At 31.0% G+C, this 19,585-nt stretch overlaps 1 protein-coding gene across 3 annotated transcripts; it reads left to right on the forward strand.

Moving 5' to 3' along the window:
* Window positions 1–16,345: 16,345 nt before the first annotated feature.
* LOC106752785 lies at window positions 16,346–18,504 on the forward strand. 3 transcript variants are annotated; one of them, XM_022777278.1, is made up of 2 exons: window positions 16,346–16,558; window positions 16,951–18,504. In XM_022777278.1, the coding sequence occupies exon 2, from the start codon at window positions 17,090–17,092 to the stop codon at window positions 18,257–18,259; it is 1,170 nt and encodes a 389-aa protein (XP_022632999.1). In that variant the 5' UTR covers window positions 16,346–16,558; window positions 16,951–17,089; the 3' UTR covers window positions 18,260–18,504. The 3 variants fall into 3 exon arrangements, with proteins under 3 accessions (XP_022632999.1, XP_014490039.1, XP_014490038.1); XM_014634553.2 differs by having other exon boundaries at window positions 16,979–18,504; XM_014634552.2 differs by having other exon boundaries at window positions 16,347–16,558; window positions 16,994–18,504.
* Window positions 18,505–19,585: the final 1,081 nt, after the last annotated feature.

Consider the following 19,585-nt stretch of genomic DNA (forward strand, 5'->3'; position numbering starts at 1 on the left):
CTCCGTATATTGTTCTTCATATTATATATATGGTGTTTTTTTTTTATGGAATTATTATAATTATCATGATAATTTTTATGGATTTATTATTATTACGATAATTTATATTGATTTAAGGTAATGGTTTGATTATATTTAATCAATTTTGTTTGTTTGCTTTTATTTTTTTCAACAGTTGATTTCGTTAGTATTTTTCTTTTTTCAGTTTTGATTAAATCTTGCAGCTAAATCTTTGGGTACAAACTTAAATTTTTAAAGAAGATATAATATTTTAATAACAAAAAAGATAAATTTCTTAAATTACTTCAGAGCTTATAAACATAATTAAACATAAACAAACAATTGGACATTTGGGTTAAGAAAGAATAGCACTTTATTCTGATAACATTAATGGTGATTAATTGATGTATAGTTATTTTCTATTGCAGTACATTATTTACGAGGACGATTGATCAAATTATCTTGTAACATTTTAAATATGTTTTGACTTCTATTCAACTTATTAGGATGAAGTTTTTAAAATAATTTTTCATCTATACTTAATTAATTAGAAATTATTATAAAGTAAAATTTCTTTTAATTAAAATTGTTCTATATGTAATTTTTTAATTATAAAATTTTAATATATATATATATATATATATATATATATATATATATATATATATATATATATATATAATTGAATACAATGTAAAGAAATTTACATCATCTTATAAGTAATTTAATTAAATTTTGTTTTTATTGGAGTTTAGAGTGTCGATCTTCTTATAGATGATAATAAGATATATCCACAAAACATTTTCCGACACTTAATTCAGTAAAAATGATTTATATAAATAAACATGAGAGATGGTATCATTTCCTAAGCCTTTAAAAAATTAATTATAAAATCTAAAATATCAATAATAATAAAATTTACTATGACGTAATTAATATAATAAAATAATATAAATTTATCTAATATTTCATATATTATTATATTGATATATAATATTAAGAAATATATGAAATATAATTAAATTATCAAAATTTAACCATTTTAGATAATGACATTAATTGAGTCCAATTGGATCAAACTCTTTATTGGGTGATATAATACAATTTTATTTATATTCAACTTACTTTTTAAGTATAAGACTCTTAATATGCCAAAAGTGATCTTAATTGGATAAATTGATTTAAAGAGATACAAATTTCAAACATAAATGTAATATTTTAACTTTTTCGTGAGAAAATGAAGTGAAAAAAAACTAAAATATAAGCAAGTTTAACACATGATTGTTAGATAATAGAATATTTTAAGCATGTTAAGTAAGGTTTAAAATTTTATTTTGTATACATGAAAAAATTAAACCTTTCATAATTATTTTTATATCTAAAAATAAAACTGAAAGCAGATGTAATTATTTCGAAGATAATCAAAGAACGTACACCTACATTTTCGTTACAGTATAATGTATACCCATATCATCATACTCATATTACACTATTAATTTTTTATGGTCAAATTCTAATGAGACCGTCCACTTCTCTTAGAAAGACATAGTAAACTATATCTTTTATTAAGAACATAAAGGATAATGAAAGTCATAAAAGTATGAAAGGCTAAATGTATAAATAAGGATTAAATATAGGTTTAGTTTTTAAATTTATGTGTAATAAGAATTTATCTTTGCTTAAAATTTTAATATATTTTGATATATTAACTTTAAAAATAAAAAGATATAATTCTTTTAATTCAAATATTTCAACTTTATTTTACATGTTATATTATCTTTATAATTGGCATTTCAGTTATAACGTGTCAAATGGTGTAAATAACTCAAAAGTCAACTTAAAACTACTTGATACGTAATATTTTTTTAAATACAATTGAGTAAGAAGAATTATATCTATTCATTTTTAAAGTTTTAGAATCAAATTATATTAGAGTTTCAAACAAGCAAAAATTTCAATTTTACATTTAAGTTGAGAGACTAAAATCATATTTATTCCTATAAATAAAGTATTTGATGCCATAAGACCCGGTTAAAGTTGATAAGAAGATGTAGTTAGGGTGTTGCTCCCTCCACCACTACCCCTTGCTCCCTCCACCTCCCCATTCCTCTTTTAGTCCTCTTTCCACCTCTTTATTCCTATTTTATCTTTGAGTAAAATTTTATTTTTAGGATTAATATTTTTAACTTCTGCGTCTGAGGTACGTAATCAACCTTAATATTTTTTAGGATTAAATTAAACCTTGTAAATCTTAAACGAATATGATTATCCATCAACGGATGTTCCTAGCACAAACTTGACCAAAAATAGCTTATTTCAATACTTAACACGAGTTTTAATTTATATCTTATTTTACTGTAAGTTTATTCATAAGCATGAGCATAAGAAGCCGACTAACATCAAGGTTTCCACGTTTTCTCCTCTGGGAGATATCACGAATCAAAATTTGCTTCATTAAGGTGACAAATTAAAATTTATAAACTTATTTTCCTTTAAGCTTTCCACGGTCTCCTTGAGGCTCACTTTCAAAGGAATAAATTCAATCCCCAAGCTCTTTCCTTTTTCCTTGGAAACCTGATATATATGCACATATGGCTTATTATCTACACACCTGGTAATTTGTTGACATAGTGAAACGTTATTAGGAAATTAAAAACTTCAATTATTTGTAATTATACAAATGAAAAACAAAATTAGACAAAATGAAGAGTCAGTTAGACCTCAACCTAATGACTTTTTCATACAAAAGAATATGTGAAAGACCTTCACATATGTTTCAGGCTCAAACGGATATGCGACATCTGTGACCTATTATGTTCTTCCTCCTCCTCTGCACACATGCACACACAGAGAAATCACAGAGCACACAGAATTCACCGAGCACATAGAGAAAACCCAAACCAGTAGCATCATCCACACAACAAAGACAGTATATTACATTTACAAAAAAAATTATAATCTATCATGCAAATGAAGCGAAGAACAAACTAACCTCTCTTAGACCCAAGTCACGAAGCACCACTGACCACCACACATATCGCCGCACTGCTGCACTGTCGAATGATCACCGCAAACACCCGCATTACTGCACCACGAAACCTAAACGGAGATGGAGACAGGAAACAAACGAACGGATATGGAAGAGAAATAACGGATTTGAGAGTTGGAGGGGGTGAGAACGAATATGAGAGTTGGAGGGGGTGGGAATTTGGAAAGAGAGAAAAGAGAAAGTGAGACTTGCAAGAGGGGGTGGGGCTGCGTAGTGAAAGTGAAAATGGGTGAGATAATATGAATAGAAATTTAGGGTTTCAGAAGAGTAAAAATTTGTAAATAAATAGGGTTAAAAAGTAAAAAGAAAAAAAAGAGGCTAATTTTGTAATGAATTTTTTTTTATACGGAATTGGGGAGGTGGAAGAAGCAAAGGTGGTGGTGGAGGAAGCAACACCCATGTAGTTGATAGGCTTATTGGTATCAATTTTTCTCGTGCACCTCCATAATTTTTTTTTCATTTATTTATAAAATAAGTTTTACTATAATTTATAGATTATGTAATTAAGTTAAGAAGCTACTTTTTTTCCTTAGACCATTCAAAACTTAATGATTTTGTGGATTATGTGATTCGAAAGTTAAATGACTTTTAAGATTGTGCAAGTTGGAAGTAATTGCTTTGTTCACCTTTTCCAAATCTTAGAAGTCAAAGTCAATTTTTTATACATTACACAATCTGAAAATAACAAAATGATAAGTTGTTTTGTATGAGAGTGCATGAAAAGACATATGGAGGTGCAGAAAGAAACTATCATAGCGTACATACTTCACCCATAAATATTTGAGTTGACTATCAATCATCTATACTCCTATTGAATAACCTCGAGAAGAGACTACTCCTATACACCAAGGAAACTCAACCTTTATCAAGTACCTCATATCAGATCATTTCTTGATTTCAGATATATGTTTGATGTCAGTAACAAGATGGAGTTCAATGATGTATTTGGGTTCATTGACCCCTATATGACTCATGAAGGAAATAAATTTGATGACATCCAAGCATACATCACCAACTGCTTTGCAACGGGGAAGGAGGTATATTTTCTCCCTTATATACTTGGGTAAATGAAGTTTGTTAACTTTAAAGTTTCATTTATGATTTTAGTATATGATAATTAAGTTATTACCAATTTCAGGTGTCATTAGCAGCTAGCTACTTGTGATCTCCATACCGAAGAACACTACTGTATGGTTTTGTTCATTGCACAAGTGTCCTCCCAGCCCTCTTAGACAAGTAGTAGATTGGTAAGAACCTCAATGTTTCAACTTTCTTTGTTATATAAATGTATGCTAAAGCAATGTTTTTTTAATAGTTCCCTTGCAACACATATGATGTTGTTTGGGAGATCTACTGCTACAGCTAAAAAGCTTACATGGATAACCCTTAAGATTTGGTATTTTAGTTCATACTTTGTTACATTATGTACCATTCCAATGATGTTACTTAACATTTTATAATTATAATGATATATTGTAGTGTAATAGACAAACTGGGTCATATGACTGTGGTTACTACATCATGTATTTGATGATGACCACTATTTGTGCACATGTTAATGGTGGATGGGAAATGGTAATATTTTGGTTTGAATTTTATTTTCTCTATAGTTTAGATTTCATATACACTAATTGAAATAATTGTGTTTTATGTAGAGATTCAATTCTACTACTTTAGTTTGAGAGAGGTCACTTAAACTCATAAGGAAAGCACTGGCTAAATATCTAATTCAATTGTATAATAGTATGCAATAGATATTAGGATATAGTAAGTTCTAAGTTTATGCTTCTAAGTTGATTTATGCTTTGTACATTATTATTAGTTTAACTTTGTACATTGGATTGATTTATGTTTCTAAGTTGATTTATGATTACATTGACCTGATTTATGCTTCTAAGAAGTTAATTTATGATTACATTGAATGCATTTATGTTTTAATATACTTTTTATTGAAAATATATGTTTCTAGATTGTTTTGGACTATTCTGGTTGTTAAATATATGCAGGTTTGTTTCTGTAGTTGGGAATGTTGTAGAAATAGACATGTTCTTAAAAAAAACAGGGGAATACGTCTCGGTTGTGACCATAACCGAGGCAGAAAGTCCACTATGGCATCGGTTCAGGTCCAAACCGAGGCAGTAGAGTCCAAGATACTGCCTCGGTTCAGAAGGAACCGTGGCGTAAAGTCATTCGAAAAAAAAAAAGAAAAAACCCTACTACTTCGATTACCTTTGAACCGAGACAAAATCCTACCCCTTTTTGTCTCGCCTATATATGTCTCAATTCAGAAACCGCTGATTATGAACGAAAATAACCGTTGTCGTTTCTCCTTACTGCATTAATGTAATTCAGATTGAGCAAATAAGAAATAAGTTAGATTTGGAATCTTGATTCTCAATCTTAGCCCTAATTGAGTTTTAATTTTTCAAAGTTCATTAATAAAAAAAAGTTTTGGAAGTTTGAAAGGTGCATTAAATTTTAGGTGCCTCGTATAGAATCCATTTGACAATAACAATGCATATTTACTTTCAACTAAAACTATTCACACATACCAATTATCCTTTTTCTTCACGTTAATGCATTCAAAATGAAAAGAGAGAGGTCCATTTAGCCATAAAAAAATACGCATTAAAAAACATTTAGTAAAAAAAACTATAAAATAAAAAAAAATGAAAAATAATAATGGATCAGTGTGCAAGGTTACTCAATGACAAAGCAAATTACCATTGTTAGATTGTTTAAGCATGTCAGGATCCAACTCAATTTTAGCGAAGTAGTAGTGGGACGAGTCCAAACAGGTTCACCCATTTTTCCATAATCATATAGTAAGTTTGGTGACAAGTGATGGAATTTAGTAAGTTTGGTGACAAGTGCTAAATTAAGTAACTTTGATGACAAGTGCTTAAATTTAGTTGAAAAGAAAATACATTTATATATTGATAAATAGTAGGTCGAAAATATGGTATATTTCACCTTAATAAATTTATTGAAAAATTAGATAGAAATAATTTCAATGCATATAAGTGATTAATTTATTTATTGATAAACGAAACTAATTATAATATGAATTTTATATTCAAAATTTTCTTTTAATATAAATTGTAATTATAGCTATTTTATCGTATATAAAATTGATGTTAATAATTACTTTATGTTAATACTTTTAGAATTGATGATATTAGTTGATAATACTTTTTTCATGAAAAATCTCTTTTCGTTTAAAACAATACAAAAAACAATCCATTGCTAAAATAATTATATAAACTAATAGTTATTTTTTTTTAAAAAAAATTATTGGTTTTTTATGTTTAAAGTAAATTGGAAAATTTAGTATATATACATAATTAATTTTATAAAAATATTTATTTAATTATTTTACATAATAAAAATGAATTAATTTTTATATTAAATTTAGTGACTTAATATAATTATTATTGTTAATTGAAATAAAACTTTTAAATTATTATTTATATTGAATATTTACCTTTTTCTATTATGTAAGAGAAAGAATCTTACTAATGTCTTAACAACCACATCATCTTCTTCCTCCCTACAACGACCCTTCTCCTTTCTCTTTCACCATCTCTTGCAAGTACTTGTCATTGTCTCACTCCACCTAACATCTAACACAAAACCTAAATACCCTATAAATTATTACTATTTCTTTTGTCATTTGCTTTTCTAAACTAAACAATGTAGGATTGGTTGCCTTCAAACTAAACTCTTCTTTAGTTTTAGGTTTGCAAGCAAACACATTGCTTTAGCTTGTGCAGTTTGAAATTGATTTAACTTTTGTCTCAAGTCTTTTCGCTTTATGTTTTTTTATATATCTTTGATATTGTTCCTTATACTGATCATGTATATAATTTTTAGTTGAGAAGCAAATAATATGAGTTGCTAATATAACTTTCAACATTAAGGAAATATATAGTTGGAAGTTGCCTCTTTCCTTTTGCCCTTCCCTTCTTGTTACCTTTACATTTTTTATTATCCAACTTCTCAATATATGTCGTAATTCTTTGAATGTATAACACTGCAACTTGAAGAAAAAAAAAATAGTTATAAGTTAACTATAGTTAATTAATCATAATATATGATAATAACATAATGCAAGAAGAAGATTAAAAGAAAACACTTTAATACTATTTGAATGTTTTATACACATCAAATTTCACAATATATTTCTATGTACAAAGCCTAAAACTAAAATAACATAAAAACGGTAAAAGAAAAAATGTTAAGACAATTACAATAAATGTGGCAGATGACCTAATTAATCTTAAAACTATTAGAATGTCTCTGGTCGATGGTGCAGCTGATAAAACTACAAGATGGTCTCTAATATAAAGTTTTTTTATTTCCTTTTATCACATAATTACATCATTTGACTAAGTTATCCTATAAATTATCTATTGAACATGATTTAGAACCAATCACCACAATTCTTCATCTTGACTCCAAATCATAGATGAACTCCTCACATCATCTCCCTCTGCCCTTAAATAATAATAAAAAAAAAACTTCAAGCACTATTCGAGCCTTAGTTTTGGTAAGAATGTTGTAAAAATACTAATCAAATTCTCCTATGAGGTTATTTTCTTGATTTTGACCATCCTAAATTTAATAATGTCTCAAAGTGTATTGTAATGTTTATGTGTTTTTGTTATCTTGTGGTAAATTTGATAATCAACTAGATGTATGATACTTTTGACTATCATAATGAATAGTCACATAATCTTTAGCCAACTTTCCTATCATTCTTTTTAACCACATTGTGTACTTTAATGTCTTAGTGAACACAATATATTGGGCAATAGATAAAGGCATCATTGATTGAAAACTAGTTTGTTAGCAAATTACAATTCCAAATAATGTAAAAATATATCGAGAAAATGACTTCCTGGTATCAACATTCCTTGCATACTCAATGTCTACAAACCTCTCTATAATAACTATGTTATGAGTAGATGATCTATACACTAAACCAAATGATATTGTTCTATTCAAATATCTCAGCACCCAATTCTAAGTCTCCCAAAGAGCATCCTATATTTGCCATATATATGTTAATCAGTCTAACAACATATGCCAAATCCGATATGTTGCAAACCATAGCATACATGAGGCTCCCTCCTCTATTAGCATATGTTACATGATTCATCTCCCTTCTACCTTCCTTAGAACTAGGAGTTTGAATAATTGAGAGCTTTGTGTAGTGTTCCCACATTTTTAGATTCATGCATCCTAAATCTTTCAACCACCTTTGCAAGTATTCTTCCTAAGATAGACATATTACACTAAAAGAAGGATATTCTATGAGGCTTTGATTCCATTTTGCGAGGTTCTTACCCTATGCAAATTTATTTACAGAGGTTTTTTAAACCTCTAAAAATAGGTTCGCCACAACCTATTTGTAGAGGTTCGCCACAAATAGGTTTGTGAAAGTTTTTTGTGGACGGTCTTAACCTTTTCTATCAGTGACTATTATTTTGTGGAGGTTTGAAACCTCTTTTATTTTTAACTATTTTATTGTAGAGATGCCATTTGTGTTGTTGTTTCCTCTAAGCTTCATAAGATTCTAGCAACTCACATTGGCAAACACTAACAAGAAACAACACGAAATCAGTTTGAAAATGAATTATCAACAAAATAAAACTATTGAATCAACAATACTGAAAATGTTACAATGTAAATGGCAGCTAACAAACTTCAATATCATTGAGGAAAACAAATTTCCAGCCATGAAGATGAGCTTGAACGACAATGTCCATGTCCTTAACAATAGTTCTCTCTAACCAACCACCAACTTCCTCTAAAGCTTTTATCCTCCAAACTCTAGCAATTGCGATGAACCCAAAGAAGTTAATAAAAATCTCATTCAAGTGTTGTTATACCTCAAAATGAAAAGCTAGGTTAATGTTCTGCAACCTCGTTAGAAGGTTCTCATCCTTGTTCACAAAGGACCATCTTGCTTGAACAAGCCCCTATTCATCATTATCCTGCACCACCCACAACAATCATATCAAACAAATACATTTATCGTTTCACTCCCCTTCGAGAAACATGACAATCACATTAAAAACAAATATTAGTTTTATATCTATATTTTATAACTCAACACTACAAAATAACAAACGATATTGAACAAATAAATAATTATCGACCTTAAAGTGAATAACCACTCTTTTAGAAAATATGGAGTAGGCTAAAAATTTGCATAAAATATTGCAACAAACTCATATTCATGAAGGATTTCAAATTCCAAACCTTGTACCCATCTCTAATCACGCGATGGTAGTATAAAATGTTGGCATTTTTTGTTGTCATTTCTAAACCTCCTTCTCTATTAGCAACTGCATTGTTAGGTCATCAAAATCATCCAAAACTTGAATCAACAACTTCCCCTCCGACCAATCCAAATTACACACCACACCAATTGATTGTTGATAAACCTAAACAAACACACATAGACAAGAAAAAAAAAACATAAACTGGATTGAAACAATGAATCTTAAATAAACTTGTTGACAAGAAAATACAACGATAATTTTTCTCGCAATTTATCATTCAAACTTTATATTACCTCTTTCTCATTATACATAATGATATGCACAAGAACCATTGAAAAAAAAAAGAAAACCCCTTACTTTACTAGGTTCAAGATCTACAATTGCATCCCCACTTTATATTACCCTTACTTTAATGGTATCATTTACTAACCCAAGTTGTTATAAGAAAAAGAGGGATAAAATTTGTGTATCTTATTCAATAATAAGGAGATAGTACAATTGATATATATATATATATATATATATATATATAGCTGTTTAAAACAATATAAAAATGAAATATAAATATATGAACATAAATGTACAGATATGAACGGAAAATAAATTAAATCCAATATCCCCCCTCAAGCTGCAACATATATATCCTTAATGCTCAACTTGGACAACAAATATTGAAATTGTGCGGGATGCAAAGCTTTAGTATGAATGTATGCAAGTTGAGCTGAAGTAGAAATGGGCAGGAGCTTAATTACACTAGCTTGAACTTTATCCCTTATGAGATGACAATCAATTTCAATATTCTTTGTCCTCTCATGCATGACTGGATTCTGTGCAATTTGTATAGCAGATTGATTGTCACAAAATAGAGGAATTGGTTGTGGTAGAGACAGTTTCAAATCATGGCGCATATACAAAATCCATTGAATTTCACATGTTGTGGAAGCTAAGGCTCTATATTTTATCTAGATATAGTACCTTGCTTCTTGGATTTCTAGCTGATTAAGGATGCACCATAGAACACATTAAAACCATATACAAATCTTCTAGTGTCAAGGCAAGCAGCCCAATCAGAATCACTAAAAGCCTTGAGAGTATGTTCTGTGTTGGAGGGAAAGAATAATCCTTGTCCTGGATTGTTCTTGATATATCTCAAGATCCTTATTGCTGCTGCATAATGACCTTCTAAAGGATTGGAAAGAAATTGACTGAGAGTACTAACAACAAAACATAAACCTGGTCTTGTATTGGTTAGATATAATAACCTGCCAAGAAGTCAACAAAACATAAATCTGATCTTGTGCTGATTAGATATAATAACCTGCCAAGAAGTCTTCTATAGGCTTGCACATCTGAATAAAGTTTCCCTTCTGTCTTGGAGAATTTTGTGCCTGGTTGTATGGGAGTAGAAACAGGTTGACATCCCAACAATCCTGCATCTTCTAGTAACTATAGAGCATACTTCCTTTGTGACAAATTAATGCCCTGTTGAGATCTTGCAATTTCTAAACCTAGAAAATACTTGAGTTGACCTAGGTCTTTAATTTTGAACTTTGCATTCTAGAACCAAGCATATAGAGATTAGGCATCATTTCCTTAGAGATCATGTGCAGAAAGGAGATTGTGAGATAGAATACATTGATTCTAGACACCAATTAACAGATATTTTCACTAAAGCATTACCTAAGGATAAATTTTTTGAGCTTAGAGGGGACTTGGGTATATTAGATATCTCTAATATGTGTTTTCATGCATTTTTCGTGTTTTTTCAAATGTTTAGCGTCTTTAATCTGCTTGTAAATCAATTAAAAGCGTAAACCTTTTCATATTTTTGTTGTCGCGCCTGGATTAATCGATTAATCCAAGTTTAATCGATTAAAAGCGCTGTTTTTTGTTTTTTTTTTTAAATCTGGTCAGCGCTGTTCTCCAAAAGTAGCCGTTAGCAACGTCTCTCAACAGCTATAAACGGCTAGTTCTCTCATTTCTGAACATTGGGAAGCCATTCTTGCCCCATTTATACCCCATTTATTGCACACTTTCCATACTTGGACCATTCTTAAGCACTTTCACTTGCTTTCTTCTTTCAAATTCTTTGCCTACCTTTCTGCTTTTTAGTTCACCGTATGGTTGAACCATCAAAAAGGAGGAGAAGAAGAAGTATGACATCTGAAAGTAGCACTCGAAAATGCGATGCAACCATTGAAGGGTGACTTTCGGATGAGCAAGAACAATAGTCGTTCTCGCAGTTTTGGAAGGAGAGGAAGGTGTTAAAGCAGAAGTTCATTGATCTCTCATGGTACACTTCCTATAGCTTTAACTTTCCAAATCTCATCATCGAACAAGGGGTCCAACATTTAATGGAGCTCCGCGGACGGTATTATCCTGATCTTGTTTGCGTGTTCTATTTCAATTTAAAAGTTCATGATGGCTTCCACACGAGAGTTAAAGGTATAAACATTGTTCTTGATAATGATATATGGATAAATGTGGCAAAAGTCCCAATATTGAAAAATTCACAAATTGTTCCTAGCAACTTTGCCCAGTTCAACAAAATCATGGTGTATCATTTGTTTCTGCGCAACCCTCGTCAGCACCACAACACGCGTCTTTTCCTTGTTGGGGGCTTAAAGATGGAAGAAAGACTCCTACACTACCTACTTGTGTGGCTTTTATGTCCAAGGGGATCTAACCATGCTCAATGCTCTGAGATAAATCTCATGATCATGTACAGGATACTTCAAAGTATTCCTCTCAACTGGCCTCACTTACTTCAAAGCATTATGTACAAGGCCAAAAGGTTGGATGTTGCTCCTCTCCCCTACCCTCTCTTAGTTTCCCAGATTTATGAATACAAAGGAGTGAATGTCTCCAATGAGGGCTATCAGACTATGCTTCCAGGCCACAAAATTGGAGATAATTCCCTTAGGCAAATGAGATTTATCAAGCAAGGGAATTCCTATGTTCACTTTGATGATGTTGGCGGTTAAGCAGATGAAGATGATGATGAAGAAATTCAAATGCTTGACCCAACACATGTTGCGGGACCATCTCAAGTGAATGAAGAGTATAGTCTAGAAAGTCTATCTAGACAAATGTCTGAGATGGCAAGGCTTCAGCATGAGATGATGGCTATCCAGAACACTCGCCATGAGGAGATATGTACACATCTTAAGAGTCTTGATGAGAGGATTTCCGGATTAGAAAGGCACTTTGATAATAATGATGATAGTGATGAATTTTAAATTTGCCTTGTTTGTTTAAATGCCTTCATTATTGTATGCCTTGCTCAATTAAAAATTAAATAATATTTATCTTATTATGCATACATGCTTTTATTAAGGGGAGTATTATTTTAAATTAAATAAATTAATTCACACAACCTTTTTATTCTGATAAAAAAAAAGGGGGGAGAAAATAGTTTAAAATTTATTTTTTTAATGCTCTCTTCTTTCATAGTTGTGTTTTCTCTTATTATTAAAAAGCTTTAAATTTGGAGGAGTTTTTCGATCATCATCAAAAAGGGGGAGAATGTTAGCAAAATGATAAAGATGAAGTTTTGATGATGTACAACTTTGCACAATACAAGATCCAAGAAGACTATTTGAAGACTTATTATGTTAAAAGCTTTTGTAATAATCTTAGTTGATGTGTTTTTGTTTAGATATGTAATAGGGTTTGATTCCTGTACTTAATAAGTGTTATTTGTTGTTCAGAATAAAAAACACACGGTCTTAATTGATTAAACCAAGTTATAATTGATTAAAACGTTACAAGTGTTGAAACTTCAACTGGCACGGAAATAATCGATTAATTCATATTTTAATCGATTAGCTAATCGATTAATCTAAAGAATAATCGATTAAAGCTAGCCATTGGAGTTTTCTGGTTTTTGAAAACTAGTCGTTGTACTTATTTTAATCGATTAATAGTATTATTAATCGATTAAAAGCATAAAATGGCCAGTTACGAAGAATGGAAGAGCTTTTGATTGAGTCTATATATAGGCTCTCTTAATCCATCAACAACAACTCTTCCCTTGTGCTCAAATACTCAGAACTCGTTGAGAATTGTGTGCTCTTATTCAACTAAGGAAACTCTTGCCTGTGGTGCTGGAACATTGCTACTATTGTGACGGAGGAATAGCTGGTTCATCCTTGGTGCGTCTAAGGAGGTGTGTGGAAGAGGATCATCCTTCGTGAAGTATTCGAAGGAGGTGTTTCATCCTTCGTGAAGTATTCGGAGGAGGTGTCTCATCCTTTGTGAAGANTCAAAGGAGGTGCNGGTTCATCTCTTGTGGTATCAAGAGAGGTGGTTTCTAAACTTTTACAAATTGTTTCTTTGTGAATGTAGTTTGTAATTGTTTTGTGCTTAGTGAACTGTTTATCTTAATTTGAGATAAGCGACTGGACGTAGGATTGGTAAGATCCGAACCGGTATAAAATTCATCTGTGCAAATTTCTCTCAACCTTACTCTTTTATTTATATTTATTATTTGCATAGTAAGATAAATTGAGAAGAAATTAAAATGCACACGTTTATATTAAAACCCCTCTTGGTTTATTATTCCACGCTAACCATTCTGCTGTAGTCGCTCTAACAGGATTAATTAGATGGGCCACATTGACAATTTGATACATATATGAGGTTTCTAATTTATGCATTAGCGTTGGAAAACTCCTTAGTACCTTTGGGCGCCACATGGAAATTCAATTCTACTGAACTCTAGAGGCTTGACAATTGGGTGTTACCTAAGGATTTAAATCTAGGGAGCTCTAGTGGCTTGGATGCTGAAAGTTAAACTTGAGCCATTAGGCATCAATCTGGAGTGTCGAACTGATACATGGGCATCAGGCACCAACTAAACCTAAGCTCTATGTTTTGTTCACAATGAGTGAACTTGATTTTCATTGGGCGACCCTGTTTTTGGTTAGTGTTGTTGGGCGAGAAAGAAATTTGTTGGGTGAGTATATGATGGAAATTATGGAAATATGATATTTCATTGGTGATCATGATATTGATTGATTTATGACTTAAATGTTGGAATATAATGATAAATGGGAGGAATATGGTTTTGTGTTGATGATGAATGTTAGATTGCATAAAGAATAAGTTTAGTGTCATACAATTATTAGATTAATTGTTTTATTTTATGGATGGACATGTTGTAGGAATGAGAAAGGAAAAATGATGTTCCAGTGGTGATGGTGATAAGTTTCTTATTATTGTTAGTGATTGTGATTGTAAAGTATGGTCATGGTTTCAAAAGTTTAAAATGTATTAAAACAAGGGAATGATTGGTATTGATGATATTGTGTGTATTGTAATGTGGTCTTTCATAAGGAGGAGTGTCATATTGGATAGTATAATGTGTGCTTTGAGTAGGAGTCCATATGGTTGAGTCATCCTAACTCTACTAAACTCATATACTTATATAGATAATGAAGTTTAGGTGATGAGAGTTGAATGGATTCTTGATCTACGAGATCAATATGAAATAATGGTTTGACTTAAAGGATTGAAGTAATTAACCATATCTTGAAGGAAGGATTTTTAGACTTGGTAAATCTAGGTCAGGTGTAATATTATACTACAAAGTTACATGATAGATACAAAACTTCATAAGCATTCAACTCATTGCATAAGCATTCCCAAAATTGACTCTAGAAAATATCTCTTTTATGAATATTAATGGATATTGAATGATAGGACTATATGTATTTCAATGTTTGTTTTAGTAGATGTTTAAATATATAAGTCATTAAAATTTCATTAACTTATCATACTATTTGTTGTGTTGTGGTTTGTCCACTTGCTATAGTTATATTATACATTAGTAGAAGATAGTGGTGAGTGAAGGAAATGAACAATAATGAAGCCATTAAAGATTGAATATTTAGTAGTTATATTTTAAGTTTATATACATTGCGTTGTATGGTATAGATACTCTTAATTTATAAAATTATATATATACATATATATTAAATAATATATTTTTCATGAAAAATTATAAATACAAATTATATACTTATAAATACTTAAATTAATAATATTTTAATTAATAGGATAATCTACTTAATCACGATGTTACATCTAAATGACAATCATTAAACTACGTTCTAATTCATTAATTTTTTTAATGCTCCATCAAAATTTTATAACACTATTCAACTAACTTTTTTTAAGTTAACATGTTTTTGAAATTCATATCACTAGTCTCTTAAAATTATTTTATAATTAGAAAATATAAAAAACAAATAAATAAATAATTAGAAGATAAACTTATATACTTAAATTTAATCTTATTAACCTAAAAGTTTATAGGTAGTTTAATTTTATTAAAATTTAAAGTTAAAAATTTAGTCAAATAATTTAATTAATTTGATTTAAACTATAAGTTTGCTGTATAGTTTAACATAACATTAATTATTTTTTAATAATTATATAACCATTTTCTCACTTAATTTTTAAATAATTTACACTTATGTATTTATCATGAAATAGAATTAAAACGGGTATACAAGACAAATTCATAAAATATTATCTATTACAATAATTTCATACATATAAATTTCAAAACATTAATAAATAGAGTAATATAATTTATAGGAAATAAATTAAATTAATTTAATTATTTTCCCATCATTCCTAAAATCCTTTAATTAACTATGATTTTATTTTCAATAATTTTTTTTATCATGGTATCAAATTTTAATAAATATTATTTAATAAAAAATAATATTAATATTAATAAAATTAAATTATATCAGTTGGCTTTCTTAATTAGTATAATTTTAATTATTTTCACGTATATCAAAGTTTAGAACCTCAGATAAACACTATAGAATTTAGTGGCAAATTATTTTTTATACCTTGAAAAGGGAACATTCTCTTCTGGGAATTATAATTATTTAAATTGTATTTTTATAAGTATAAACATGACATGACCTGTAGACAAAAATCTTGTACATTCTTATATTTCTGAAAAAATAACCTTAAAAAAAGTTGTCTTGTCAGAACTCTTCACAATAATAACATTCCAACTACATCGCTTTTGCTTCCCCTGAACTAGCGTACACCAAAGCCCCTGGCTTTGGTCCTTCGCTAGGGTTTGGGGATTTCCCATTTCCCATTTCGTCACTTCTACGTTTTCTGTGATCACCTTTTTGCTAGTAAAATTTCCAATCGTCTTCTTCTCTCGGTCCTAAACTTCTCAAGTTCAGAGGTACATCCTTTATTCTCTATTCATTATTTTTCTTCAAGCCTTCTTACAAGTTGCAAGCTCTTGCTTTTCATTTTTATTTTTTATTTCTTTTATAAAAGGATGATATTTTAAGAAACCCAACACTTTTTTTAAGATTGTTTGAGCATATGGTTATCTGGGTCAGAAATCAAGGTTTGACTTTTAGTTGAGTTTTCGTAGTTTTTGAATTTGAAGAACATGGTAGTCATGTTATTGAAAGTTGAGATCTTTTAAGATTTGGGTTTCGATTTAGGTATTAGAGTTTGGTTGATCTGTTAACTTGATCGATGTTTGATAGTCGTAAGGTAGTCAATTGGATATTTGGAGTGAATTTTGTTGGACTGTTGAGGATACTTTGAATTCCTTATGTTCAGTAACTTATTGGAAGTGGAACTGAAACAGAGAAATTCAATGCAGTTGTTTTTGAGGGGTTTCATGTGATCTTTGTGGTTCTGGTTCGGTTTGTTGGGGATCTTGAGTGGGACTTTTGCTGAAGGCTGTGACTCCGTAGCAATGCCTGAAAATCAGGGCTCTTCTTCGTCGCTGTCCTCGTTTGGTCGTTCATTATTTGGTGTGAGGCAGGAGCAAGTTCATTCCGTGGAAGCAAGTCATGAATCCGATTCCTGTAATTTAGAGCTTGGATTATTTCAAAAGCGTGTTACAGATAGGTTCCAAGACCTTTCTGTGGCTAGTGATGAGGAGTTTCTCACAATTAGTTGGATCCAGAAGGTCCTCGATGCGTTTATCCTCTGCCAAGAGGAATTCCGAGCCATTCTGTTGAATAACAAAGAGCATGTCACCAAGCCCCCGCTGGATCGAATGGTTTCCGAATTCTTTGATAGATCAGTGAAGGCGCTTGACATTTGTAATGCAAGCAGAGATGGGATTGAGAAGATTCGCACATGGCAAAAACATCTGGAAATTGTCTTTTGTGCCTTAGGTTCAACTAAGAGAGCATTAACTGAAGGGCAGTTCCGTAGAGCAAGAAAGGCGTTGATGGATTTAGCATTGGCTATGCTTGACGAGAAAGAATCTGGATCAATCTTTTCTCAGCGTAATAGGTCTTTTGGGCGACATAACTCTAGCAAGGATCATCACTCAACAGGGCATTCAAGATCACATTCATGGAGTGTCTCCCGGTCCTGGTCTGCAACCAAGCAACTACAGTCCATTGCGAATAACCTTGTTCCACCTCGTCCTACTGAGATTGCTGCTACAAGCAGGCTTGCGATTCCGGTTTATACAATGAACTGCATTCTCCTGATAGTTCTCTGGACCCTTGTTGCAGCTATTCCTTGTCAGGATAGGGGTCTAAGCATTCATTTTTCAGTCCCACGGCAATTATCTTGGAGTACTCCGGTTTCTGTACTTCATGAACGGATCACTGAGGAGTCAAAAAAGAGAGAGCGGCGAAACTCGAATGGCTTGTTGAAGGAGATACACCAGATTGAGAGTAGCAGCCGCCGCATGACTGACCTGATAGATTCAGCTCAGTTTCCATTGGCAGATGACCAGAAAACACAAATTGATTGTGATATGATGGAGCTAATGCATGTCTGTGAAGCTTTAAGAAATGGGTTGGACCCGTTAGAGCGCCAAGTGAGAGAGGTCTTCCGGAAGATAATGGCATGTCGAACTGAGGGGCTTGATTACCTTGGCACGTCAAGCCATAATGAGCAATGAAAATGGTGGGTTGTTGATGAGCTATCAGATGTACAAATTTGCAGAGCGTGTACATTTTTAAACTTCTTACCATCGTTTTTTGAGAGGAGGAATGATTCGGCAAGACAAGCAGATAAATCTTTTAGCTCTCTTGTACTGCATTGTATTATTCTCAGTACTTGTTTGAAAAAAAGAATGATCAGTTTACAAATTGAATAGTTTATAGCTTCTTTGCTTTGCTATATAAAATGGTGTTTTTGTTGCAATTGTATGCGGTCATCTTTAATGCAGCAAGTATAACTTCAGGAAGAAGGCACTTACACAATGCCTTGAAGGGAACTTGGACAAAGGGTCTAATGAAGGGCGTTTCAATTGAATAGATGTACACAAATTTTATTGTTTGTTTGTACCCAAAACATGGGGAGAGAGGATGGGCAGAAATTATCCATTTTACATTTGTTTTCATTACAGTCCAATCTTTTTCTGAAAGAGACAACTTACATTGAAAAGAAACTCAGAATGAAGAGAAACTGATGGGGGTGAGTGGAAATTTAGTCAGCTCATAGAATAAATTTGTCTTATCTTTCTGTATATACATCTATTTGACAATATTTGGTTAATTCATTTGTGATTTTAGGGCTTATTTTAGTGTTTATGTATAAATGAAAAAATCATTTTTCACGAACTTAAATTGATTTATTTATAACTTAAATTATATGTCTGGTGTCACTTTTTGTAACTTTTGATTATATGAATAAACTAACTTTAGTTTATTGAGATATTCATTTATTGTTTTCGTTCTAGCTTTTTCTCCTTTAAAGGTGTTTATTAAGAAGCTTGTTTACACGTAATCATAGTATATTTGTCCAAAGCTTCTAGATTGTTTTGCGTGATATTTCTAGATTTGAGAAAAGAAAATTGCTGTTTGTGTTTCTACCATGAGCACTTGCAGCTAAGAGCTTCTTAGACTATCCTTTATTTAGCCAATCATACAAAAGCGCCGGTAGAGAACGTAGTACATTTGATATCTCGCTTGGTACTAAATAATACTATGTATTAAGTTTTTGCACATGTTCGTTTTCCACTTTCCCCAAGTATGATACACAGTACACCCTTAAATAAAAGGCATCTATGTTCAGAATGCTCAAATACTACGCAGATATCTGACTCGAAGAATTTACTTTGGATGCATTATTCAGTGTTCATCCAATGAAGCACTGAACTCTGAACTAGTATTACGTTTAATCTACAGTAAGGTACATTTAATCTCGCAAACAAGTACATAAATATGAACAAAAAGAACTAGTAACAGGTTTAAAAGGAACTATGATACCAGAAAGCGTAATC

Source organism: Vigna radiata, unplaced genomic scaffold, assembly GCF_000741045.1.
Source record: "Vigna radiata var. radiata cultivar VC1973A unplaced genomic scaffold, Vradiata_ver6 scaffold_48, whole genome shotgun sequence".
In the NCBI taxonomy this organism is placed as follows: domain Eukaryota; kingdom Viridiplantae; phylum Streptophyta; class Magnoliopsida; order Fabales; family Fabaceae; genus Vigna; species Vigna radiata.